This window comes from Lasiodiplodia theobromae (assembly GCF_012971845.1).
Source record: "Lasiodiplodia theobromae strain AM2As chromosome Unknown scaffold_6, whole genome shotgun sequence".
In the NCBI taxonomy this organism is placed as follows: Eukaryota; Fungi; Ascomycota; class Dothideomycetes; order Botryosphaeriales; family Botryosphaeriaceae; genus Lasiodiplodia; species Lasiodiplodia theobromae.
In genome coordinates, this window is record NW_023336552.1 from 1,054,882 (window position 1) to 1,076,988 (window position 22,107).

General features: G+C 55.3%; 6 protein-coding genes across 6 annotated transcripts; 3 read left to right on the forward strand and 3 right to left on the reverse strand.

The window, feature by feature from the left end:
* Nucleotides 1–128: 128 nt before the first annotated feature.
* LTHEOB_2588 (NADH:ubiquinone oxidoreductase) lies at nucleotides 129–698 on the reverse strand (the record flags this gene model as incomplete). Its single annotated transcript, XM_035511416.1, has 4 exons — nucleotides 129–182; nucleotides 372–508; nucleotides 565–600; nucleotides 680–698. The coding sequence occupies 4 exons, from the start codon at nucleotides 696–698 to the stop codon at nucleotides 129–131; spliced, it is 246 nt and encodes an 81-aa protein (XP_035364297.1).
* A 419-nt stretch (nucleotides 699–1,117) lies between these two features.
* Nucleotides 1,118–2,012, forward strand: LTHEOB_2589 (Glutathione s-transferase; the record flags this gene model as incomplete). Its single annotated transcript, XM_035511417.1, has 3 exons — nucleotides 1,118–1,158; nucleotides 1,233–1,609; nucleotides 1,657–2,012. 3 exons carry the CDS (start codon nucleotides 1,118–1,120, stop codon nucleotides 2,010–2,012), a joined length of 774 nt encoding a protein of 257 aa, XP_035364298.1.
* Nucleotides 2,013–2,895: 883 nt separating this feature from the next.
* Nucleotides 2,896–5,052, forward strand: LTHEOB_2590 (Btb poz domain-containing protein; the record flags this gene model as incomplete). Its single annotated transcript, XM_035511419.1, has 4 exons — nucleotides 2,896–3,796; nucleotides 3,853–4,053; nucleotides 4,105–4,913; nucleotides 4,963–5,052. The coding sequence occupies 4 exons, from the start codon at nucleotides 2,896–2,898 to the stop codon at nucleotides 5,050–5,052; spliced, it is 2,001 nt and encodes a 666-aa protein (XP_035364299.1).
* A 1,426-nt stretch (nucleotides 5,053–6,478) lies between these two features.
* Nucleotides 6,479–7,865, reverse strand: LTHEOB_2591 (Integral membrane protein; the record flags this gene model as incomplete). The annotated part of the gene is made up of 4 exons (XM_035511420.1): nucleotides 6,479–6,986; nucleotides 7,040–7,508; nucleotides 7,565–7,601; nucleotides 7,656–7,865. The coding sequence occupies 4 exons, from the start codon at nucleotides 7,863–7,865 to the stop codon at nucleotides 6,479–6,481; spliced, it is 1,224 nt and encodes a 407-aa protein (XP_035364300.1).
* A 4,368-nt stretch (nucleotides 7,866–12,233) lies between these two features.
* LTHEOB_2592 (uncharacterized protein) lies at nucleotides 12,234–13,973 on the reverse strand (the record flags this gene model as incomplete). Its single annotated transcript, XM_035511421.1, has 4 exons — nucleotides 12,234–12,371; nucleotides 12,612–13,385; nucleotides 13,672–13,854; nucleotides 13,911–13,973. The coding sequence occupies 4 exons, from the start codon at nucleotides 13,971–13,973 to the stop codon at nucleotides 12,234–12,236; spliced, it is 1,158 nt and encodes a 385-aa protein (XP_035364301.1).
* Nucleotides 13,974–19,185: 5,212 nt separating this feature from the next.
* LTHEOB_2593 (Protein stu1) lies at nucleotides 19,186–22,078 on the forward strand (the record flags this gene model as incomplete). The annotated part of the gene is made up of 6 exons (XM_035511422.1): nucleotides 19,186–19,560; nucleotides 19,610–19,701; nucleotides 19,755–20,045; nucleotides 20,098–20,381; nucleotides 20,439–20,464; nucleotides 20,519–22,078. 6 exons carry the CDS (start codon nucleotides 19,186–19,188, stop codon nucleotides 22,076–22,078), a joined length of 2,628 nt encoding a protein of 875 aa, XP_035364302.1.
* Nucleotides 22,079–22,107: the final 29 nt, after the last annotated feature.

The following is a 22,107-nucleotide window of genomic DNA, read 5'->3' on the forward strand; positions in this document are numbered from 1 at the left end:
TTATTAGGTATTCTTGGCCTGAGATGTGCACGCTGTGTTTCTCACGTTGAGAACAGTCTACCAGTGGTTGCGAACTCGGTTTCGACAGGGCGATTTACAGCCGGATGTGATTGTTCATGGTATCTTGCTTAGAACTCCTTGATGACATCTCCTCTGCGCTTGCCACGGAGCTCGTACTTGCCCTACACCACAGAGTCAGCCTTGATCCACGTTGTGTCCTGACAACCCTTCTTCGCAAATGCGCGGGAGCTCCAAGGCCCACCCCGCTCACACGCTCTTTTCCCCATTCTCCGCGCGAACCGGCCAGAAACCACCTGTCCCGCCATATACAACGCTCCCCTTCAGAAATAGCCGTGGCAGATTCAACTCACATCACTCTTGTAGGCAATGAGTCCGACGACGCTCGGCACAGCAATAGCGACCCAGAACGAAAGCCAAGCGGTCTTGGGGGTCCAACGGAAGTACTTGTAGCGGTTGGGAGCGATGTCTGCAGGGTCGTCAATGCTAGCTGCAGCGAAGGACGGGCACGCGTTCAGGCGGCGGGGGTGCGGGAGGGTGTCGTACTGGCATACTTGACCAACGCCGGGTCTTCGTGGAGAACTGCGGCAGCACACAATGTCAGCTCAATGCGGTTACGAAAGCTAGGGCGACGCAGCGCATGCGCAAGCCAGTAACGTACCGTGGTGGTCGCCTGCCATGGTGGGTGATGTCGCGGCCAGCAAGCTTGAGGTGTTGCGGTCGTGCTCCTGCTGTAATTCGCGGCCCTCGATTGGCCTTGGTCGCCCGGCACTCGCGAGTCACGTGCAGCCGCAATACCACCATCCCGTCCCTACCTAGCTTCGATCCATCTCATGTTCTCCACACCATCCATCACGATCTTGCGGCCAATATACCTAACTAGTGACTCAATTGGAAAGAGCTGCATGTGATGCTTCAAAAGAGCATCCTTATCTGGGGAAGGGCCTCTGTGCCTAGGTACTTTGCTGCTAGCGCCGGCAATCGTATATCCGCTGGTCTTCATCTTAAATTTCCATCGCAACCCAGTCTGGGCCCAATTTCTCAGCGCTTGTTTTCCACTTCTGGAAGCCATCATACTTCAACTTTCAACCACACCACAATGGCAGCCGATCAGCAGAATGCAAAGATCACCCTCTACTGGTCAGTACAGCAGTGTCATGTCTTTCCTTGAACAGCATGATGGTTTCCCTTTTCTCTAGATTAACCCTTTGAAGGCTTGACAAGTCCCGGTCTCATCGTGTACTTTGGCTGCTTGAAGAATTGAAAGTCGACTATGAGCTCAAGGTCTTCAAACGGACCAAGGACAAGCTTGCGCCTGCCGAGTTGAAGGAAGTGCATCCTCTCGGCAAATCTCCTGTTTTGGGTATCCAGGCTGCAGGCGCCGACAAAGAGATCATGCTTGCGGAATCGGGCGCCATCACCGAGTACCTCACCGAGTACTTTGGCAAATGGCTGATCCCAGCGCGTTATGTCGAAGGCAAGGAAGGCCAGATCGGTGGCGAGACTGAGGCCTGGCTTCGGTACCGCTTCCTGATGCACTATGCAGAGGGCAGCATCATGCCGCTGATGGTCTTCTCGTTGCTTCTCTACAGTATGGCCCCTCCCCGGCTTGGGCGGTCCGTTGCTAATTCTTTAAAGTGATCAAAACGGCACCTGTACCTTTCTTTATCAAGCCAATCACCAAGGGAATCGCGGGCAAGGTCGAAGGTGGCTTCCTGGAACCGAACTTCAAGACGCACCTTAGCTTCTTGGAGGAGCAGATTGCCACGTCTGGAGGCGATTACCTCTGTGGCAAAGACATCACTGCTGCTGACATTTTGATGAGTTATCCGTTGGAGGCAGCGACCCTTCGTGCAGGCCTGACCAAGGACAAGTATCCCAAGCTCGCGGCCTATTTGGACCGCTTGCATGAGAGGGAAGCGTTCAAGAAGGCAAATGAGAAAATCAAGGAGGTGACTGGGAAGGATTACGATCCAAACATCTTCAACGCTTAAGGTTTAGGGGAGAGAATGACTCGATCGTGGGGAATGACTGGACGTAGTATAACATCAAAGTAGTAATGGCATGCAGCAGGTGAATTTGTAACCCAAGGGAAGGTGCTCGAAGTGGATTACTGAGCTATTTCGTAGGCGATTCTTAAGCGTGGTCGTGCAGGAGGGTGGCAAAAGTCGCGGACGGCACGGCGTCACCGGCGGTGTAGGAGCTGGTTCCTGCAGCAGAGGCTTTTCGGGAGATCTTGGATGGTGTTGCGATAAAGTTAGTGCAGTGTGAGCCCGTTGCCGTCCGAACCGCCTATGAACGGAAGGACCGTGGCCCGGCGCGTCGGACACAAGCGGGATCTGGCGGACGGCGGACATGCGAAGTAGCGAAGAGCGGCGGCCGAGAGCGCCACGGCACACGGGATGCCGGGACCCCTGCAGCAAGTCTTCAAGAACAGAGCCAGTCAGAGGCGGCTTACGTGCGTCACGGCTCGACGAACCATATGATGCCGCAACCTCCGCCGGCCGAGTTGCTGACAAGGCGCCGCAGCTTCATGCTAGGCAGATCTTAACACCAAGACAATGGCCTGCGCGCGGATCTTGGGCGCGCTGGCGTCGCCACATCGTGATGTCGGCGCGGATATATAGCAGCCGCAGGAGAGAGGGTCTGGCTGAGTGTATGGGACGCTTCACCCGCCCTAATACTCAACGAGATCATCCAAATCCGGCTCAGCCAAGGGTACCATTGCTGAGAGGCGTTGAGCGCGCCCGGAACCAGCCCCTACGCTCAGGAACACTGTCAGCAGTCCCGCGCGACTAAATTCAAGGCCCTTGGGCGCTGCTGTGAGAAAGTTGGAATCGTGGTCGGCAACGAAGATTAAGCGACGCGGCGGGCGGCATGTCAGGCTTCCCTCACCTCGCCCTCAGCGCCGACCAAGACCCTGCAAACCCACCCCGACGCAATGCCCAGTCCTCGAGCCAGGTAGCAACGCCCACCAGCTCCTCGGGCTTTGCGACTCCGCGCAGCAGCTGCCAGGCCCAGCTGCGCGCTCCCGTGCCCGCGCCCGCCGCCCCGACACCCTGCTCTGAACAGCCCCCACCAACGGCCACCGTCTCTGAGTTTTGGGATTGGGAAAACGCCATCGACTTCACCGACGTCGCCGACTTCTATGAGCCCCAGGGCGAGCTTGCCAAAGCCCAGTACGAGCCGCCCGCCCAGGATTTCAGCTTTCCCCACGCCTTCTCCCACAGCGCCAGCCCTCGGCTTACGCCCTCAGCCGCCTCTCCTTTCCTGGATGCGAGTAATCCTTTCCCCGCCTTTCCTTTTGCCTTCCTCCCGCCGACGGCACCCGGCTCCGCCTCTGTCTCGGCCCACCCGGCCATGAAGCGAAAGGACCGTTCCGAGTCGGCCTCTATTGGCTCTGCCGCCGCCGTGCCGTTTGGCCATGATGCCATCCAGGAGCCCGCCGCCAAACGTACCGCAACTTCGCGCTCTTCCTCTATCGCAGACGAGAGCCCTACTCTCACCCAAGGCGCAACCTTTGCGAACGATGGATCCCCGGACGCCCTGGGCAATGCCGCCAAACCAACGCCCACCGCCGCCGCCCAGCCGGTAGGCCGTTCTACGCCCGTTGGCTCCGCAAATGCGTCCAACACCGCACAGCCAATGGCCACGCGGCCGCGCAAGATTGCTGAGCTCTCAAATAACTATTCAGCAATCTTACCTGCCGGCAAGGTCTTTCCCATTCAGATTGGAAACGAACTGTTCCGGCTCTCGGGTGCCTCGATTTCTTCAGATGGTAGGTTGGGTGCTGAATTCAACCCTTTGCGCGAATGGTTACTAAGGCTGCCAGAGCACCCTCGTATTTCTCGCATTTCTTTGCGGAGCAGCTGTACAACAACCCCAGCGGAAGGGCAGGTGACGTGAAGACGTTGTACATCGACCGCGATCCAGCCACTTTCAGGGACATTTCCCTCCATCTTCAGGGCTACTACGTCAGACCGCGCGATGGAGAGCATTTCGTCCGCTTGTTTGCTGATGCTCAGTTCTACAGCCGTAAGTCTCGAGCCTGTCGCTTGTACCGGCAGTAGATGCTGATTTTCGCAGTGCCTCGTTTAACCCAACAGCTTTTCAAGTCGGAAATCTTCATTCAGATTGGTGGACGTGACTTTCAGATACCCCGTGATCTCTTTTCTGGTCCTGGAGACTCGCCGAATTTCTTTTCATTGGGTTTCGCGCATTTTTTCACGACTCCTCAAGAGGTTTTCCCGGGACTGGATCGCCAGACCCTCCTTCGGCCACCATCGATTCTTCCACCATCTGTACCAAACCGCTCCGCACAGACCTTTGAGGATCTCTTGCGCTTATTGCAAGGCTATCCCCTGCAAATCCGTGACGAAGGCCATCGGGCAGATTTGATCAGAGATGCACGGTATTTCCATTTCAAAGGCCTTGAACAACGCCTCCTTCCGTGCGAAATCACCTACAACCTTGCACGCGAGAAGTCGGAAATTCTTATGCGCCTAGAGGATATCCGGCAGTCGGGCATCTCATTTTTGCCTGACTTGGATTCAATCTCAGGCGCAGACTCTACCTCGAGCGCTGCTGCAACTCCGGCTGCAGGACCGCCACCCAGCGTAGGTGGAAGTACTCGCGCTGGATGGGTCACGTACGCACGACCGTACGCGGATGATTCTGCACACGAACTCATACTGGAGATCTCCGGCGAATCGGCGCGAATCGACATACAATCAATGCGTGCCACCTTCTACGACAATACGAAAGCTCGGATCTCCAGCCTTTTCCAAGTCATCGCCAGCAAAATGGGCCTACCCGCGACTCAACCACTTGGTCTTATGATGCTGCAAACAGGCGGCGGCGTAGCTGCTCAACCTGCAAGCCCAGCAAACTCTGGCGTAAGCGGTGATAGAGTCAAAATTGCTATCGGCGCCAATTGTTCGATAGACCTGGACGGTTTGCCAGTCTCAGTCGACAGGCGGGACCGTGAGACTGGTCAAATTCTGGATCCGCAATCGAGCCTGCTTTTGCGCCTGAAGAAGCCAAAGACCGACGACAACACCGCGTTATTCGAGGACATGGCTTTAGACTGGGTTCTCTCGAGAAGCCATTGGAGACTACGAGTTCAACCCACGCGTTTTGACGGAGAGCCTCGGGTTGAAGTCGTCATGCATGCCGTTAGACTCGACGCATATACGGGAGAGGCCGCAAGGAACGGACGAAGAGGATTCCTTTCATGAAGGAGATCTGCTTCCTATAGGTGTGTTCCTTCGTTACTATTCATGTAGTACTATCTCGTGCTGCATCATCTTGTACCATTATTGTTTCCCTTCGAGTTGGGGCTTCTCTCACAAGTTGGCGGCAGCATTGAATCGGAGTTGTGAACAGTCGGAACTGCGTCGTTGGGCGGTCTTTGTGTTGTTCGACGCATTCTTCTCTCTTTTAGTGCTAAGATATCCTCTTCGGGAGGTACGTCGATTTTCCTCCCGCGTTTTCCGAAAGATATTCAAGTCCAGTTAAAGTCTTGTTCAAACCAAATACTTATTGTATCTACTGACATATATTTGAAATTAACGCTATTAACACAGTCTTGGGCTGGTTTCTCTTTTCAATTTTGTTGCACAACAGCTCTCACCCCGCAATTATACATTACATAGTTCATACATTGTCATGACTATTGACCGACAGAAATAACCCAACACGTTGGTACCGCTCAAATTGTACAGAAGTCGCGCTTCCTGGCCCCAAAGAGTAAAAAAAAAAAACACTGGGTCGTGTAGAGTGGCTACGGCATCCACCTGCTCGTCCTTCTTTCTAGGGTCCACTAAAGTACCCTGGACTTCGTCAACAACACTCCCCCATCTGCGGGCCTCCTGCTGCAGATATCACCTCCAGGACAATTCGACTTGGACTTCTCAGTGGATTTCAACGTCGAACTGATCCAAATGAAGGATGCGTAGCGCTAAAAACGCCGATGAGCACGCTGCTGTCCAGCTTGCAATCCAAATTCCTGTGCCCTGAGGGTCCACGGCAGCTGTCTTTTCGGGTTCTTCAACCGCGAGACATTTGTCGTGGGCCAGCCACAGACTCGTCTTCTTTCTTGCTTCTTTTTGCCGACGCGACAAGAGAGGTTCCTGACCTTTTCTCGGATTAATAATAATAGGTTCCATGTTTTCTGATCATGCGGCGTTTCTTCGTCAAGGAGAAATGGGCCAAGTGGACCTTTTTTTTGTGATGATGGGCCTTGGTTGTTCCTCTGGTAAGCGAATCTCAAGGCCGAGCGAGCGGCTAGGGCGTGATGCGAACCGCCTCGCCATCCTCTCCGACACCACGTCTCCTCTAGCAAGGAGGGAAGGTGTGCATGTAAGATGTGCCAGGAACCCGCATGGCGTCCATGGAGTTTCCCTTCTTCAGGCGCGTGAAGAGGGGTTGCATCGAGATTTATTCTCCTCTCCAATCTCTTTCACACCTCCATCTTGTTCTTCGGTGCCAACTCAAACTCGGACCCGGAGTGGTGTGTGTTGGGCGTGGTTGGTGTGCAGGGGGTGCAGGGCACCGAGTCGGCGTAGGTGGGCGAAGTGGGCGAAAAGATGGGCACCTCGACGTAGGTGTTCTGGGGCGCGGCGATGCCGCCGTCCGGGCGGCGGTTGGTGTGCGTCTCGCCGCTCCAGTTGACGTTGTACATCTGCGAGGAGCGCTTGAGGCTGGCGAAGAAGAAGGGGTTCTGGGTCCAGCGGCGGCGGTTGAGCATGCGGCTGTTGCGGTTGGCCGACGACTTGAGCGGCTTGATGAAGGACGAGAAGATGCGCGACAGGCTGCCCTTGAGCGCCGGGATCGAGGCGCAGATCAGCCCCAGCGACGACTCGACCAGCGTCAGCGCGAAGGCCCAGCGCGCGTCCCACGTCGTGTCGTACGTCTTGAAGAAGATGCGGTGGAGCTGGATGGTGCGGAGGATGCCGCAGATGCAGGTGCTGTTCCGGTTAAAAATCTAATCCGCTTGGGTGGGCGTGTGTTCAATGCTTACATTATTCCGAGACTGAAGACGAAGCCGAGGGCCATCTTGGCGCGGTTGGAGATGCGGAGGTCCCAGAAGATGGCCATGGGCAGGATACAGGCGACGAAGTCCTGGAAGGCGCTGATGGCACCGTTGGCGATATTTCCTGCGCCTTCGTTGACACACGTGTACTCGTGCTTCATGGCCCAAAGCGGGTTGACCTTGTCCCAGAAGGCATTCACTGGCGAGCATTCCAAGGGTAGGGCAATGATGAACGTGACTGCGTAGGCAATGATGAAGGCCATGTTTGCCCAGATGGTCCACTTGAACCACTGACGGATCTTGCCCAATCGGCGGTAGAAGAGCAGAATCGAGATCTTGGTCAAGGTCGTACTGGAAATATAGAGCAAGGATATGGCCAGCGTGACCTTCCTGCTGCGTGGTGCCATATCTGGCGTGATGTCCCAGGCATGGCGGTCGAAGCCGTAGAACTGTTCAGCTGCAAGCACATGTCAGCAAGTAGCCTCAGAGCCCTGAGGATGCTTCGACCCTTACCAAGGCAGATGGTAGCGCAAAGCCCCATTTGCGGAAGCTACAGTCACGAGTCAGTGCATGGAGTGGACAAGGGGCATGGTGGGCGGCGTACCAAAGCCACAGCAATGAGAGTGTCGTCCAGACCGGCATTATGCCTGATGAAAGCGCGGTCGTACAGGCGGAATCCGACAATGGCCAGCGAGAGGGCGCAGAAAACGCAACTGATGATGGTCAGGGTAGGCGGGGCGCGAATGCCGTGCGGATAGGCGTCGGTCTGCCATTGGAGCACCAGCTCCAGTGGAGGCACCACGCCACCAGGCATGGCTCGATGGTGGAGAGGAAGGAAGTGGCGGCGGGGAGGCGTCGAGATATATTGCGCGGGGCAGGTTACCGAAAATGTGGCTCAGGATTCGCGGGATCCGGGGTGGCTTTTAGTATTGTAGTCTGCAAGTGTGGCCCGCATGAAGAAGGGTCCCCGATGCAAAGAGCCTCCTAGACCATACTGCATCCAGCAATTGGCCCTCGGCGCAGATCTGCGGCTGATCCACTACTACACGTGCGAGTGACGCTCACTGGACAGCCGTCAAAGCTTTATCGAAACTAGCCTCAAGGATTTGTAGTTTCGGAAATAACCAATCGTTGGTCCGGAGAGCCTCTCACGATGCTGGGCATACCGATTGGACGGTCACAGCTATTTTAGCGGCTGCCCCCTTGGCCGCATCAAACCCTGGATCATCAGCTCCGTGTGAAGAAACACTGGCGCAGTGGAGCAGTAGCTTGTCTAGACAGTCGGCGTCACGCCATTGCTCAGCTATGATCTCCGGCGTGGTGTTAAGGGAGCATGACTTAATCTTGGCTGCATAGGTGCAAACTAGAGCGGCGCGTCCCTATTTCATCTTTTTGCAGCTCAGAAGCGAGGCGGCCTACGCGGTCTCGTTCGCTTGAAAATAAGCTCAGTCGGAGGTGGCGCACATGGCAGCTTCTCCATAGGGGAAATGACGCCGCCCCGTTGGTGACGAGGCTAGTGCGTCTTGCAGATCACTCCCAGGAAAAGGGCGACGATGCCGTAACAGCCTCTGCAGCCTTGACCGGCGCCCTGAGTAGGACCGAGCAGCTTCAGTCTTCAAGACCAGCCACGATCCCACAAGGCCAACAGCCAGCCAGCAACTGCCCAAATAGACATCGCCACGTCTCGGCAGTCGTCGCCGGCCCTGAAACAATCTCTTTTGCTGGCCTGCATTGACGCTGCGCTCGCTTCCTATTGAGATCGGCAAAGCCGTGCTGCAATAATCTTCAGCCGAATATGAGTAAACATCATGCTGACATGGCTCACATATTATGTTGTCGTCGTCCGGACCTGTCGCAGCCTCGCCTCCGGTGCCGGCGCTAGATCCTTCTGCCCGTTGGATCCCAATTGCCACCAACACTAAGTCTACGACAATTTAACAAAAAAGAGAAAAAACTGACAGACATGAATTCGAGCTGCAGCACGCGCCCGCTGCTTGCGCCGTATCCTAAATAGCAGAGGGCATGAAACAGATCACCCAGATGATCCTTTGGTGGGCTGAGTACCTTACCTCTACCGACGCTGCAGGCGATCCGCTTCCGACTCCGCACCAATAGGCTAAATGCTTTCTTGCCTGGCCCTTGCGTTCTCCTCCTCTTCCCTGCTTCATATTGACGACCTTCGTGGGAAACAGAAAAATCCCCGGTGCATCCAAGAGCTTCCGGCCGACCGAAGGCCATCGCGCAAACCGCTCCAAGCCCCGCCATGCTGCACCTTCGCCGTGTCACAAGCACCCAACTTGAATTTCGCTACCGAGGTTTGGTGATGGGTTGATCAGGGCGCCGATTCGCTCGCCCAAGTCGTGATCAGCGCAATAGACGAGGGGCATTTCCGCTTTGGGCAGGACCAGTGCGTTCGCCCACCACACACGCTTCGGTAGCAGTCGCAATAGGAATCATGAGTCGTACTCTCAAACACATGCGGAGCGTTGAGCACCACTCCATGTGGGGAACGAATCCGTGCGTCGCCTACAGCGACGACGGCTCCGGACACCAAAAGTTAATTTTCACTAGCAACACTGCTCTCCTCGAAATGTCTAGGCCTTTCGACCTTCGCCTTTGTCCTCTGCTCACAATTTCAACACCGACACTTAGTTCACTTTAGCGGTAGGTTTGCTGATTGGCTTCGAGAGAGCACCCCATTGCCGAGAAATGACAATTAGTGTATGCCTCCATGCACCTGCTGAGATTCTAGGATGGTGAAAAGCTTATGATCACCGAGCTGCCATATCACGAAAGGCTCTACTCATAAGTCGAGCAACGTGAGAACAACCCATGTTCTCACACCAGCCGCATGATTTCTTCCTATGGACGAACAGTCATATTTGAAGATTATTATTATACTTGGTGAAGCGATGAAAATGTTCTGCTCCTTTATGGCTCCTTTATGCTTTAGTGCTTAACGTGCGCTTAAATTTGTTGATTGTTTCTCCCTACTACAAAACACTATTTTTCATTGCTATCCCTACTTTCTTTTTCAAGAACTTCAATAAAATGCAAATTTTGTGCCGCAAAAACGGTCTGGGTCTCTCTGACGGAGACTAAGATTGGTGCTCCGTCATATTCTCAGGAAAGTAGTGCCAGTCTATCCTCACCCAGATATGCGAAAATATCCGCTACGGAGAAATTCCTACCCCGGTATTGTCACTACCACTGGAATCGACTTGCCCCGTCATCTTAAAGAAAGTACAGATAGCAAATGAACGGACAGAAAGCTTGCTCCAACCAGCTCGGATTGTCCAGTGATGGAGGATGCCAGACGATTTTGACCCCGAGGCCAAGGAGAAGGCGCGTATGGAAGTGTATGGGCACTGAAGACGCCACAGTTAAGCGCAATGGATTTGAGGTTCCGCCGAGAGAGTGAGAGAGTCTTCCATCATGACCGCCGCAGAGCACGCCATCCATGCCGCAAGCTAGATGCTAACGACGGGAAGGAGAGGTCTCCGATAAACATTTTCTCAGCCTGCCCAATCAGCAGGTACGCCCAAGCCACCTCGTTTACATTTTCACGACTCTCTCGGAGACGCATAACTGAAGAGCGAGAAGGATGATGGAGCCTCGTCGGCGCGACGAAGCTTACCTTGGAGCTTATAAAGCGGGAGCTTCCTGTCAAACTCTGGAAACCTGTAGCCTGTAGCGAAAGGACAGTAATACAGACCTTGATCCAAAAATTCTGAAAGTGGTACCTTGAGCAAGGCTATCGCTATGGCGTTTGTAAATGGGGACGAGAGTATCAAAGGGAACGGTTGTTCTTTCAGTGAAGGGCTTTACACGCTCCTTTTCGAATCTAGAGATGTACCACTGAAGGGACACTCAGTGAAGAGTTGCATCAGAGCTGTGGTTATTTCGCCGCCTATCGATCCAAGCGATCGTTTTTACGTATCTCGTGTACTCACTGACAGGCGACTCAAACCAGTAGACTCCATCGAAAAGCTTGATGGTAGTTAGAGACCCACTGCTGCAAATTTGCGTTGTAGAACGCATATTTGAATGCGAGGAAGACTCCGCGCTGAAAAAAACGGACTAGATATTAAGGCCGAGCAGAAGATCTTTTCAGCATACTTCAACTTAAGATGCTGATATTATAGTGTGCAAGTCACACGCAATTTTAGAAACTGCTTTTCAGTAAGCTGCCTGCTCTCTTTCACATAAGATAGGTAAAACAAAATATCGTGTCGTCTTTGCGGAAAGTTAACAGCTAATATGAGTTTTTTTAAAAAAAAGAAAATGGAGAAACGACCAGTACGGGATTCTGGAAAGATGTTAGAAGATCAACGCGCATTGGAATCAAACTCTTCAAACTTACCGAACCCGCAACCTCACCCTTGTCGGCACGAAGCCTACAATCTATCCATTCGGAGGGCAGCACGCCGGAGACCAGCGGCCGGTGGATAAGATTAGGAAGGGTACGCTCTACCATTGCGCTAACCGGCCTATTTGATGGAAGTGACAATGGCTGGTAGGCCAGATATTGAGATGCGCGCGAAAGCTATGGGACTTAGACGAAAAAACGTGTAAAAGTGTGGTCGATGGTTGTGTTCGACGAAAGAGAAAGTAAATGTATTGATCTGAGGTTGTATCTTCAGTTAGCGCGTTTTCATAAGTCTGCTTCAGTGTTTAGAGCTCGTGAGACCAAGGGAATATATGAACCCGCCTTGACGTTGATAATATGCCTCAGTAGTGGCATGTTACGATATTCTCTACAAAGGCTGGTATCCATACCGAACTGAGCGAGTCTAGACGGAAGATGCGCACCTGCACTGTGATAACTGGGCTTCAATGTTGAAATATTGCACTCAGTTGCCATGTGGAGACGCTGAAGCGATCATAGATAGTTAAACGAGTGTCACTGTACGAGCTGCGCAAAAACTTGAACCGAAAGGATAAAATCATGGTACGAAGAGAAGGCATAATCCTCCATCCAGTGATATTCAGCGATCTTCAATTTGCCAATCCAACAGCCGTCGAAGCCAAGTATTCAATTTCGTAACAGAAGAAGACTGTAGGAACAAGCCAGAGGTATCCCATCAAGAACGATCAGAAAGCAGGTCATTACTCATGAATGTAGCGTCGAGCCGCTTGTATCCGTTGCAGCCGACAAACGGGCAGGGTCGAACTGCCGCATTTATACCTTCATAGCAAACTGCTTGAGGTATTCGTAGTCGGCAACGTTCTTGTCGACAGTCTCCTTGATGACCTTGGCTCCCTCCTCTCCAAATTTCTTGACCCATTCGGCGTAAAGTTCGTCGTCGGGCTTCGGAATCTTTTTCTTTTTGATCAGCGATGTTAATATGTCTGTTCGAAGGGAATAATAAGGGTGGAACGAAGCAGGCTGTTCCTTCTCATGCAGAACCGCAATCGCTGGAAGTCCAATCTCTTATCGCCGGCATTCACATCCTCGAGTCCACGTAAAGCAATGTTACAGTCGAACTGATAGACGGAAGACAAAGGAGAAAGGAGTTTCAGGAAGGGTCTGATTGGAAGAAACAGCCAATCAACTCACCTGGGCGCGAGGCTTGAGATCCCTCGATTCGATGGCATCCTCGTGGAAGCCCTTCCACTTCTCGAATCTCTCCTTGGCGATGCGATGATCCTCATCGTTGTCCCAGGTCAACATGTCCGGGGTGTACTCGATGCCGACGCTCTCGCAGTAGCGCTTGATGATGCCGGCGGGGTTGTCGAGGAGGTCATCGGCGTCGATGACACAGATCTCGACGGGCTCGGCGCCGAAGGGAGGCTTGACGGTGCCGTTGACCTCGCCGTTGGTCTCCTGGCCGGCGATCTTGGGGCCGACGAGGCCGATGGACTTGAGGTAGTCGAAGGTGCGGCGGAGCTCGTCGTAGCCGGCCTCGGAGGGCATGAAGTTGTGGAAGCCGGTGATGTCGTCGAGCGGCGGGATGGTGCAACGGTAGTACGAGGGAATGCTGTTGCGCGGGTGGCGGATCAGGAAGGTCCAGTGGAACTTGGCGAGCAGCTCCGTCGGCACGACGGTCGGGTTGCCCGCCTCGACCAGCGTTGGGTACGGGTACGGAGGCTTGGTGGCCTCGTGTCCCTCGATCCTCGCCTCATGGCTCACCCCATTCGGCGCTCCGTTGACGTCGTCCTTGGAAGCAGTGTCGCTGCCGTGGGCGCTGTCAACGCGTTCGTGAGCGGTGGGCTGGGGGCCGTCAGTGCCGACGCCACGCTTGTACTGCACGAGAGATGACGCAATCGACGCTGGCTTGTGCTCCGGCGGCACCAGGTAGTGCGTAATGTCTTTGATGAAGATCCGCTTGCCCTGTCATCCGGGTAAGTACTTGTTGAGATTTGGCAGTGACGAAGTGCGGGCTCTCGCGGGGCCGCGCAAGGAAACGTGCTGTCGGCGCGCAGGTTGAACTGCGGCCTTCTCGCTTCTGCAGGAAGTAGTATCATGATCGCACACCGTTGAGGCATGGTAGCAGTTGATGAGAAAATAGTATATTTTTTCTTTTTCTTCTCGCGACTTCTGAAGTCGGCACGCGGGAAAGAGAGAAATGACGTAGCCAAAGGAAAAGATGGCCGCAGCTCGGGGGAAGGGATCCAACCTCAGTGTTCTCACGCTCGATTCGCTCGAAGATGGTCTTGTAGGTGCTGTCTGCGAAGCCGCTCTCCTCTCTCGCCTTGGCGTCGTCCTCGTAGCGCTCGCTGAGCCTTTCGGGGCCGAAGTAGAAGGCATCACCGAACGGCTCATGCACGCACTGCAGCGTGTCCCGGCACGTCATGAAGACCTGCGCATCGTGAGGTGTCAGTGAGGCGCACAGGACGCGGCGGAAGGGAAACAAACGCGCTCAAAGGCCGTCGAGCATGCCCGCGGGTGGGTTGCTGCAAAGATTGGCTTGTTCGACATGGTGTCTGCAGCCGGCTAGATGGTGTGGGAAGGCGTGCAGACCGGACTGAATATATATGGTGGTCGACCGGGATGCAGCAGCTAATCAGGGGAGCAGGCGAGTAACTTTGCACGAATCGAGTGATCAAAACCAAGCAGTCGTAAGGGGCGCAAGCGGCGCAGGCGTAAGTGTGGATATGCGGAATGCGCTAGGGTGTTAGTCCTCCGGTGGCAGGGCACAAGGCAGGGCACGGCAGCAGCGCGCTGCGGTATACCCCGCCGGTCCTGGAGTCAGATGCGTCAGATAAGGCTGCAGCGGGCACATGCCAGCGGTTTGTGGAGAGGTGTGGCTGTTTCCACGCAGAGCATTGCGTGATTGCTGGATCGCGGGTGATCTCACAGCGCTGCCGCTGCTGCCCCAGGCTACAAAGACGGCGTGCTAGGGGCTTCCTGGCCTCCACACGTCACCGGCCCAAGGGCAACCGCGGCCCCACGTCCAGCCCGCTTCAGGCCTTGCCCGAGATGCTGCAGCTTCACCACCATGCTCCGCTCAGCGCCCTTGATACGTCCGCTGCTCTTCCTTTCCCACTTATCTCGCGCACCTCTATTCCCGTTCCGTGCGCCTTCAAGCGCCACCTCAGCTGCCGCGCCCAGAAGCTCGCCCAGCCCACTTAATGTCTGAGGTTCAGGGAACTGCCCGCCAGGCCACCAGCGAGCCCGCCACTCACGAGCCTGCCGTTCAGGAACTCGCCGACGATGAACCCTCCCGTGAACACTGCTTCGGAGTTTACGCCCACCGTTGAGAGCGGGGCACTCCCAACGTCGTACAACAGATAGGCTTGCATAGAGGGATTTACAGCGGGCCCTGAAGCCCTCGCTCCCGCTCTGCGCGCCGGCAAGTGCGTGCGCCGGCAAGTCCCCAGATTTAACAACATGGAAAACTCTGATGGCGCCCTTCGCCCAACCAAGCTGCCACGCCGTTACGAGACACATGCAATTGCGCCCGCGTCAGTCCTCATCGAGCATGGGCCTGTGGAGAGGGTCGAAGCGACCGTGCCGCGGCAAAAAACCAATTGGAAAAGTACCCGCTGCTGATTGGCGGGCCCGTGTCTCGGAGGCGCGGCGAAAAAAGCAAAACCCAACAGCAGCTGCGAACGGGTCTGCGTTACGGAAGCAGGGCGCCTGAGGATCTCCAGACGCGGGCTCATCCGACGTGGGTTTCGTCTGGCGATCGGCGTCCCGCACGCTTCTTTTCGGGTGCGCGTACGTGACATATCATAGCCGACCGCCTGGATCTTGCCAGGAACGAAAGCAAGTGCATGTCCAATTCCAGAATCTGTTCGCATCGGATAGGAAATTCATGCCGAAATCAAAGGACTCGGATCATCAGATTTCTCCACTGCCCACTCATCGTGACGTCTGGACCCTGTTCTGACTCTGAATGTTGCTCCGCCACCCCTGTCTGGAGCCACACCGGTAAACTATACCGCACGCTTTTCCTCGGATCAGCTGTCGGTACACCTGCCGTCTGCACATGTTCAGCACTTTCCCAATCGGCTCCATGCGGAAGTCCCGAGACAGAGCCAAGGCCTGCAGCTGTCGGCTTTCGTTTCTCTCTAGCTATCCTCACATGCTACACCATTGCATCCGTAGACCCTTTCAACCATGACCAATTTTACATCCGAAGCTGCATTCATGACGGATGCGATGCTTAACTTCAGCCATCAATCCTACACTCATACATGTGCTTGCAAAGCGGCGCGAATGCTAGTATCAGCATCGGAAGCTTCTCGGTAGCGGTACTGAAAAGAACCCACCATCTGGTCTGTGCGGACAGACAGGTACACAGCCTTACAACACCTTCCAATCATCCATCAGTGGTGCCATGGTGGTACGGCGCAATAGCAGACAGCCGATGTCGGCTAAGTTGGTATGCCAGACTCGATGTGATGAAGGCCGACAATCCGGAGTTCAATCACAGCAGGCCCCAGTTGTTGAAGGATGCGAGTGGAGCTATGCCTATCGAAGCGATTGCCCCAATTCCAGCAATAAAGGTGGAGCTCGCTGTCCCTGATCGGCTGGAACGGCAAGATGGTCGTTCGTCTTACACCCCCTTCTCCCAGCAGATTCAATCGAAATTCCTGCTGCTATAATACTACAACCTCGACTTGAATACAGCCAAGGACTATTGTGAGTCAAAGGGTGGAGCGCGTCAGTCCTTCCGGATGGCGGTGATACCTTAGAGAAAGCTCTGTCAGTCCTGCTCGGGATACTGAGGATCAGCGCGGGGTAGATGGGTGGCATTGCTGGCGTGGGAACGGAGGCCTTTGTACCGAGACTTCTCACGCGTCGCCCGACCACGTAGGCAGAGTGGAGCACCTGTGATGTAGTACGCTACAATACTTGTTTTTGCAAAATGCAAAGCGAAGACCCTGACCCTTAGAGGGTGCATGGGTAGAGGTAGCGGATATTTGTGTGCCTGAGGCATCACGGGGATACGCCGGGCAGAGCGGCACTCTCGCTTGCCGGAAGTTTTCTTCCAGCTGACGCCCACGCCGAGAATCCAAACTTCAACAACTTCATCGGCCAGACAGGCCACTCAGTTCGCATGCGATCCATTTCCGCAACCTGCTACGCCATGGCTTGGCGGTCTTACATCTGACCACGCGCAAATGCGGCGCTTGTCAGGCTGCAACTAGACCGACCGTTAAGTGCTAACACAGGACGCACCACACGTTGGATGCTCGCGCAAGGTTCGTCAGCGTCTTTCTCTCGTACTTTCACAATCCACACTTCATGATGTTCAAACCTAAATGCATAGTTCAACCGACGGCCTCGCGCCAATGGAGAAACAACCTTACCATCTTTCACCTTTGTCTGATACTGTCATCTATTTTCACCTTCTGCAAATATACTGCATGGGCCAATATGCTGACCAGCCGTAGTCTCTGTAGGTACATTCCAGTCGACGCATTGTGCTCTGGCCGGTCTCCATGAACCTCAGATCCCACGAGTCGCGCGATACTGGCGAATGAATGATATACGAGATGGGACGGAATGGATATGGTCTGGGCTTGTCAATATCCATCTCACGATGGGAGTTGACGTTGACACATCCATACTTCCTAGAAGGGGATGGCGTATGGATCAGCAGCATGTGTGTTTTCCAAAGAAGCCCATGCTCCAGAACAACAGGGCTCAAAGGTTTGGGCTTCTTGTGTAGACATTCCTTGTAATCCTGGTCCGTCGCTGCTAGTCAAACAATATAAAACGATTCCCAATGCAAGTTCTTAGCCAATGAGGAGATACGGACGTTGCTTCGTGGTACACCAAATCAGCTTCGTAAGGCATGAATTGGCCTCGCTGCGGTTGGCCGCCACAGCCCACCATCCATGATTGCGAGCTTGACCTTGTTCATCGATGGCTCGCCTCTGCAAGGGTAAGCGCCGATTTGACGATTCAAAAGGCCCGTGGGTTATCGGGGCGTGCTTGCAAGATATGAAGAGTGGGGTGAAGAGCTTAGAAAGCTGCAATTTATCTTCTCCAGCGGTGTCTGCGTTGAGTGCGCCAACGGGTGTCTATGAATTGCTCCATGTTTGGACTTCTGTTAACAAGACGGAGAATATGGCAGTACGGTGGTCAGTTTTGCGAGCAGAGAGGCCGCTCTCCCCAGGCTTTTTGCTGCAATCATTCATCGTGCCTTCAGAGAAACCAATGTCCTCCGCAATAAAACAGCCTGATTTTTCAGATGACGATTGAGACTATTTGGTCAAGAGAGAGAGCTTGGTACTGTCGGAGATGGGCTGCTTGATGTAGGCGATAAGGAAGGTGTGGGGCAGAGAGGTGGTGTTGAGGCCTGGTTTGGTCTGGCACTTGGAGTCGAATGTACGAAACGACACGAGCCGGGATGGCGCAAGGCTAGGGGAGGCTCGCACGTCATCGAGACCGAGGGACGGGGTCGTCTGGGGATGCTGTGCAGGCGGCCGGGGAGGAGGGGCGCGGGAGATCGGCGGCAGGCATCAGGCCGATCCAAAACGCGCTTGTCCAGCACGCCATTCTTCCGCACTCTGTCGACTTGCCATCCGGCTCTCCACTTGAGCCACAATTAAACACACTTATTGGAGCCTCAGGGGCCCTGTGATCGACGCAGCCGTTACGCTGTTTTCTATCCCGTAAGCCGCTGCGTGAAGAACCCCTTGCGCCTCCCTGTTCGCGTGATGTGGCGACCTTGCTCCCCAGCCCGCCGCACGCCCCTTCTTGCTTGAAGATGGTTACTGCTGATGGCTTCGTCAATCGCTCTGGACCCGGTTTCGGCAGCGTTGGATGAGAATGAGTGCTGCATGTCGTCTCTGCTGAATTCTTGGTCATGGACGGCTTGCTCGCCGTCTTCGCAATCGCGCGAGGGTGGAGTCGAGAACTTCACACGTTGCAGGCGCGGATCTCAAAATAGAGGCTTTGTGCTGTTTGCAGGTTTGGGGTGGCGGATGCACCCGTACATTCCGATCACAAAGGAACCCCCGACAGACTCATTTCACTCAGCACCGCCCGTTTGAATCAACCAGCCCACCGAGTTTCTGAACATGGATCCCTACGCCAAACTCCTTACCGCCATCATTGCCGAGTTGATATTCATGGCAATATCTCTGTGGGACTCTACAAGCACCGACGGGCAGGCACTAAATTTATATTCCAAGGCACTCGTCCTCTTAGCAACAATGCACATTCTCATGGGCTTCTTTCCCGCCGGCAATGCCTCCAGGCCTCTTGCATTCGACTTTCCCGCCACGGCACCACCTCGCGGGAACCCTGATCTTGCAGACGGTCAGCGGCTGCTCATTCCCACTCCCGACTGTAATGCTGATGAGCCGCAGCACAAAAGCGCTGACTGGCGGTAATGGCGGAATGGCCAATGGAACATGCGGCGGAGGGAAGCAAGGAGTCCTGCCTCCAAGACACCAAGTGGCAGGTTCCACGGAGGTCTCTCCGCACCACCTACGCAAAAACTACATACAAAGCAGCGCGCCGCGCTTTCCCTGGGCGACTTTTACCCGGTTGACTCTCAGGCCATGACCATGACCATCATGGCCACTGAACTTGCCCAATTCGGCAGCAACAAAGGACTTGGCGCCGAGGGCCTGTCATGACGACTCACCTCTCCTCATCAAAACACATGAAGCCTCTTTTCCTTTGATAATCTTCAGCCGCCCAGCCCTCAATCCCACAGCCCTCCCACATGCCGCCCAACTTCTCCAAGGAATTCCTCCGCCAGCGTGCTTCTTGGATCCGCGATGATCTTGATCCGCGCATCTCCCGCGATGGCCCGGACTGCATGCAACCGGACGACGTGCTCACCTTGCATGAGCTCTTCCTTGGTCTCCAGGACGCTGATCTTTCGATATCCGTGCTCCGCTACTCGCGCATACATGTCGCCGTGCTTGAAGTGGCCGGGAAGGCGACGCGCTGGCCGAAGAGACTGGCCGAAGAATGCGATAAGATCATTGACGTGTGGACGAAGAAGTATGGCAAATTGAGCGACATCCGGCCCAGGCTGTTCAAGCCGGATGGGAGGCTCTATGGCGTCTGTACCGGGAGCGAGCTTACCCGCGACGTACGCTTACTATTCCGGACTCCGAAGACCTACACTGACGTAATTTCAGGCTCTCGTGAAGCTCTGGTCGCAGCAAGACCCCAGCTACATGAGTCCGGACAGAGGCATGCAGCATGGTTCCCTCGGCTTCAGGCCTGGAGAGTGAGTTTCCGCTATGAGACCCGCCAATTGGTGCTGACAGCGATGGCTTGCAGCTGGTGGATCAACGGCACCTTTGCCTTTCATGCCGGTATCATAGACCTCAATTGCACCGGTGGTGGTATCTGTGCCGATAAGCGTGGCGCCTATGCTGTGGTCATGGAAGGAAATGATGAGGTGTACACCGAGACGCCAGACAAATTCAAGTATCGCTGCAAGCCGAACGACCCGGGTCGGTTCCGGATGACGGCTGCCGATTTCAAATCCAGGTATCCAATCAGAGTGCTCAGGTCTCACACCCTCAACTCGCTTTGGGCTCCGAGGAGTGGTATGCGATACGAAGGCTTGTACGTTCTGCCCCTTGACGGATCCCCGTAGCAAGGCCACTAACAGATGAAGGCACAAAACCACGGGATGGACCATCAAACCTATCAGTCCTGCCGAAAATGACGGCTTTAACCTAATTTGGGAGATCGAATTGGAACGTGACCGCGGCCTCGAGGACGAATACTCGCAAATGTCGGCTTTGAAGCATCCGACAGCCGAAGAAACAGACGACTATATGGAATACAAGAGGGTGAGAAGAGAGATGCTCCACAAAGTCCGCGAGGGAATTCTGACGGGCATTCCCGCCAAAATACCCGAAACTCCACCAGCTGTACCTGTCCTCTCCGAGAAACCAGGTATTACAATACAGTCCCCTCCCATGTCCCCAAAGACAGAAATTCCCTCTTTTGTAGGTGATTACTGCCTTATGCGAGATCCAGTACTGCCAGGATCCCCAGAGAGCCCACCATTATCGCGTACATCTTTCTTCCAGCCAGCGCAATCACCACGTGCGAAGACTGGCCCGGCAGTCAAGCAAGAGCGCGAGAAACAACCACAAGCCCGCAGCCTCACCGTCCCCCAGAATCTTCGCAAGTCCCGCTCAAATGTCAGCACCGACTCACGTGCAAAGAAATCACAAGGAGAAGCCACGTCCAAGAAGGCGTCGCAGCATCCACCCGACAATGGTGTCAAAACAAGTGTCAAAGACTTTGCACGACCGCAATTTGGCGGCCGCGATGCCAAAGGCAGCATTGCCAAGTCCTTCACGCGCATATTTTCCGACGGCGCCCAAGACAGCGACATCCCGGAGTCTCCCTTCGGCTCCGTCCTGGCCGACTACGACAACGGCGAACCCTCATCCTTCCCCTTCGACAAACAACCAGTCGTCTCTTCCCCTCCCCCCATCACTCCGTTGCCTCCTTCGTCAACCGCACAATCCAGCTACATGCCGCCGGCGCCGCCGGAAAAGAGCAGCGGAAGCAGCAGCAACCCCATCCTGCGTCAGGTCCACTGGGGAACGCCGGCCGGGGATCCATATTCAGCCAAGGATGACCTGCGTCAGCTGTCGACGGGCAGGCTGAAGAGGGAGAAGTCGCGGCACCACCAGCGGCGCGACCGCGCCGTGTACGAGGCCTTTGACCGCCAGGCCGAGAGCGCGGACCCGCGGCTGCTGCTGGCCGCGCTCAACGAGGTGTGGGACGACTGCGCGGAGCCAGAGTACCCGGACATGGTGCTCGAGGAGCCCATGGCGTACGAAAGCAGTTCGGGATACCAGGGCGGCTACGGCGGCGAAGGGGCTGCTGTTGCTGCCGGTAGAGGTGGTGGTGGGTCGCAGTCCCAGAGTGGTGGTGGTGGTGGTAGTGGTAGCGGTAGTGGCAGCAGCAGCAGCGGCGGGGCCAGGGCGCAGAGGAGCAGGAGCGACGATTACATGCTGCGGATTCCGCCGGGCGGGATAGATGTGGCGCGGTTCATCGCACAGCAGGCCGCGGGCGAAGAAAGCGACGACGGTGGTAGTAGTAGCAGTGTTCGTCCCGGTGGTACCGGCGCGAGGAAGAGCTGGCCCCTCGGCGACGACGCGGCGGGCACTTCGTCCCCTTCCTCCGTGCACGAGATCCGCAGCGTGCTGAGGGAGATGTCGGAGAGCAGCGCCACGAGCACCGAGGACGTGGCCCGCCGCGAGTCGCAGCGCCTGTCGAGCAGCAGCGCCAGCACGAGCAGCAGCAGCGGCGGCAGCAGCATCAGCGGGCCCAGCAGGAGGCGGAGGAGCAGCAGCCTGGGCGCCTTCGATTCGCGCATGCCTACTTGGACTCCGGATGAAGGCGGCGGCTCGGCCGTGAGTCGGAGGGCGAGGAGGCCGACGATCGTGCGGTTTTCGGGCATGTTCAAGCGCCAGAGCTTGGAGGAGACGGTGGATGAGGTGGTGGATGAGGGGGCGGCTGGTGAGGAGGAAGAAGAGGAGGGCGGGAAGGGCGGCGGGGTTTTGAAGGAAGATCGAGAAGAGGTGAAGGCGATGGAGGAGATAGGGGGCGGGTTTGGGGATGAACCGTTATGAGTGACTGCATGGGATGGGAGGGCACTTGG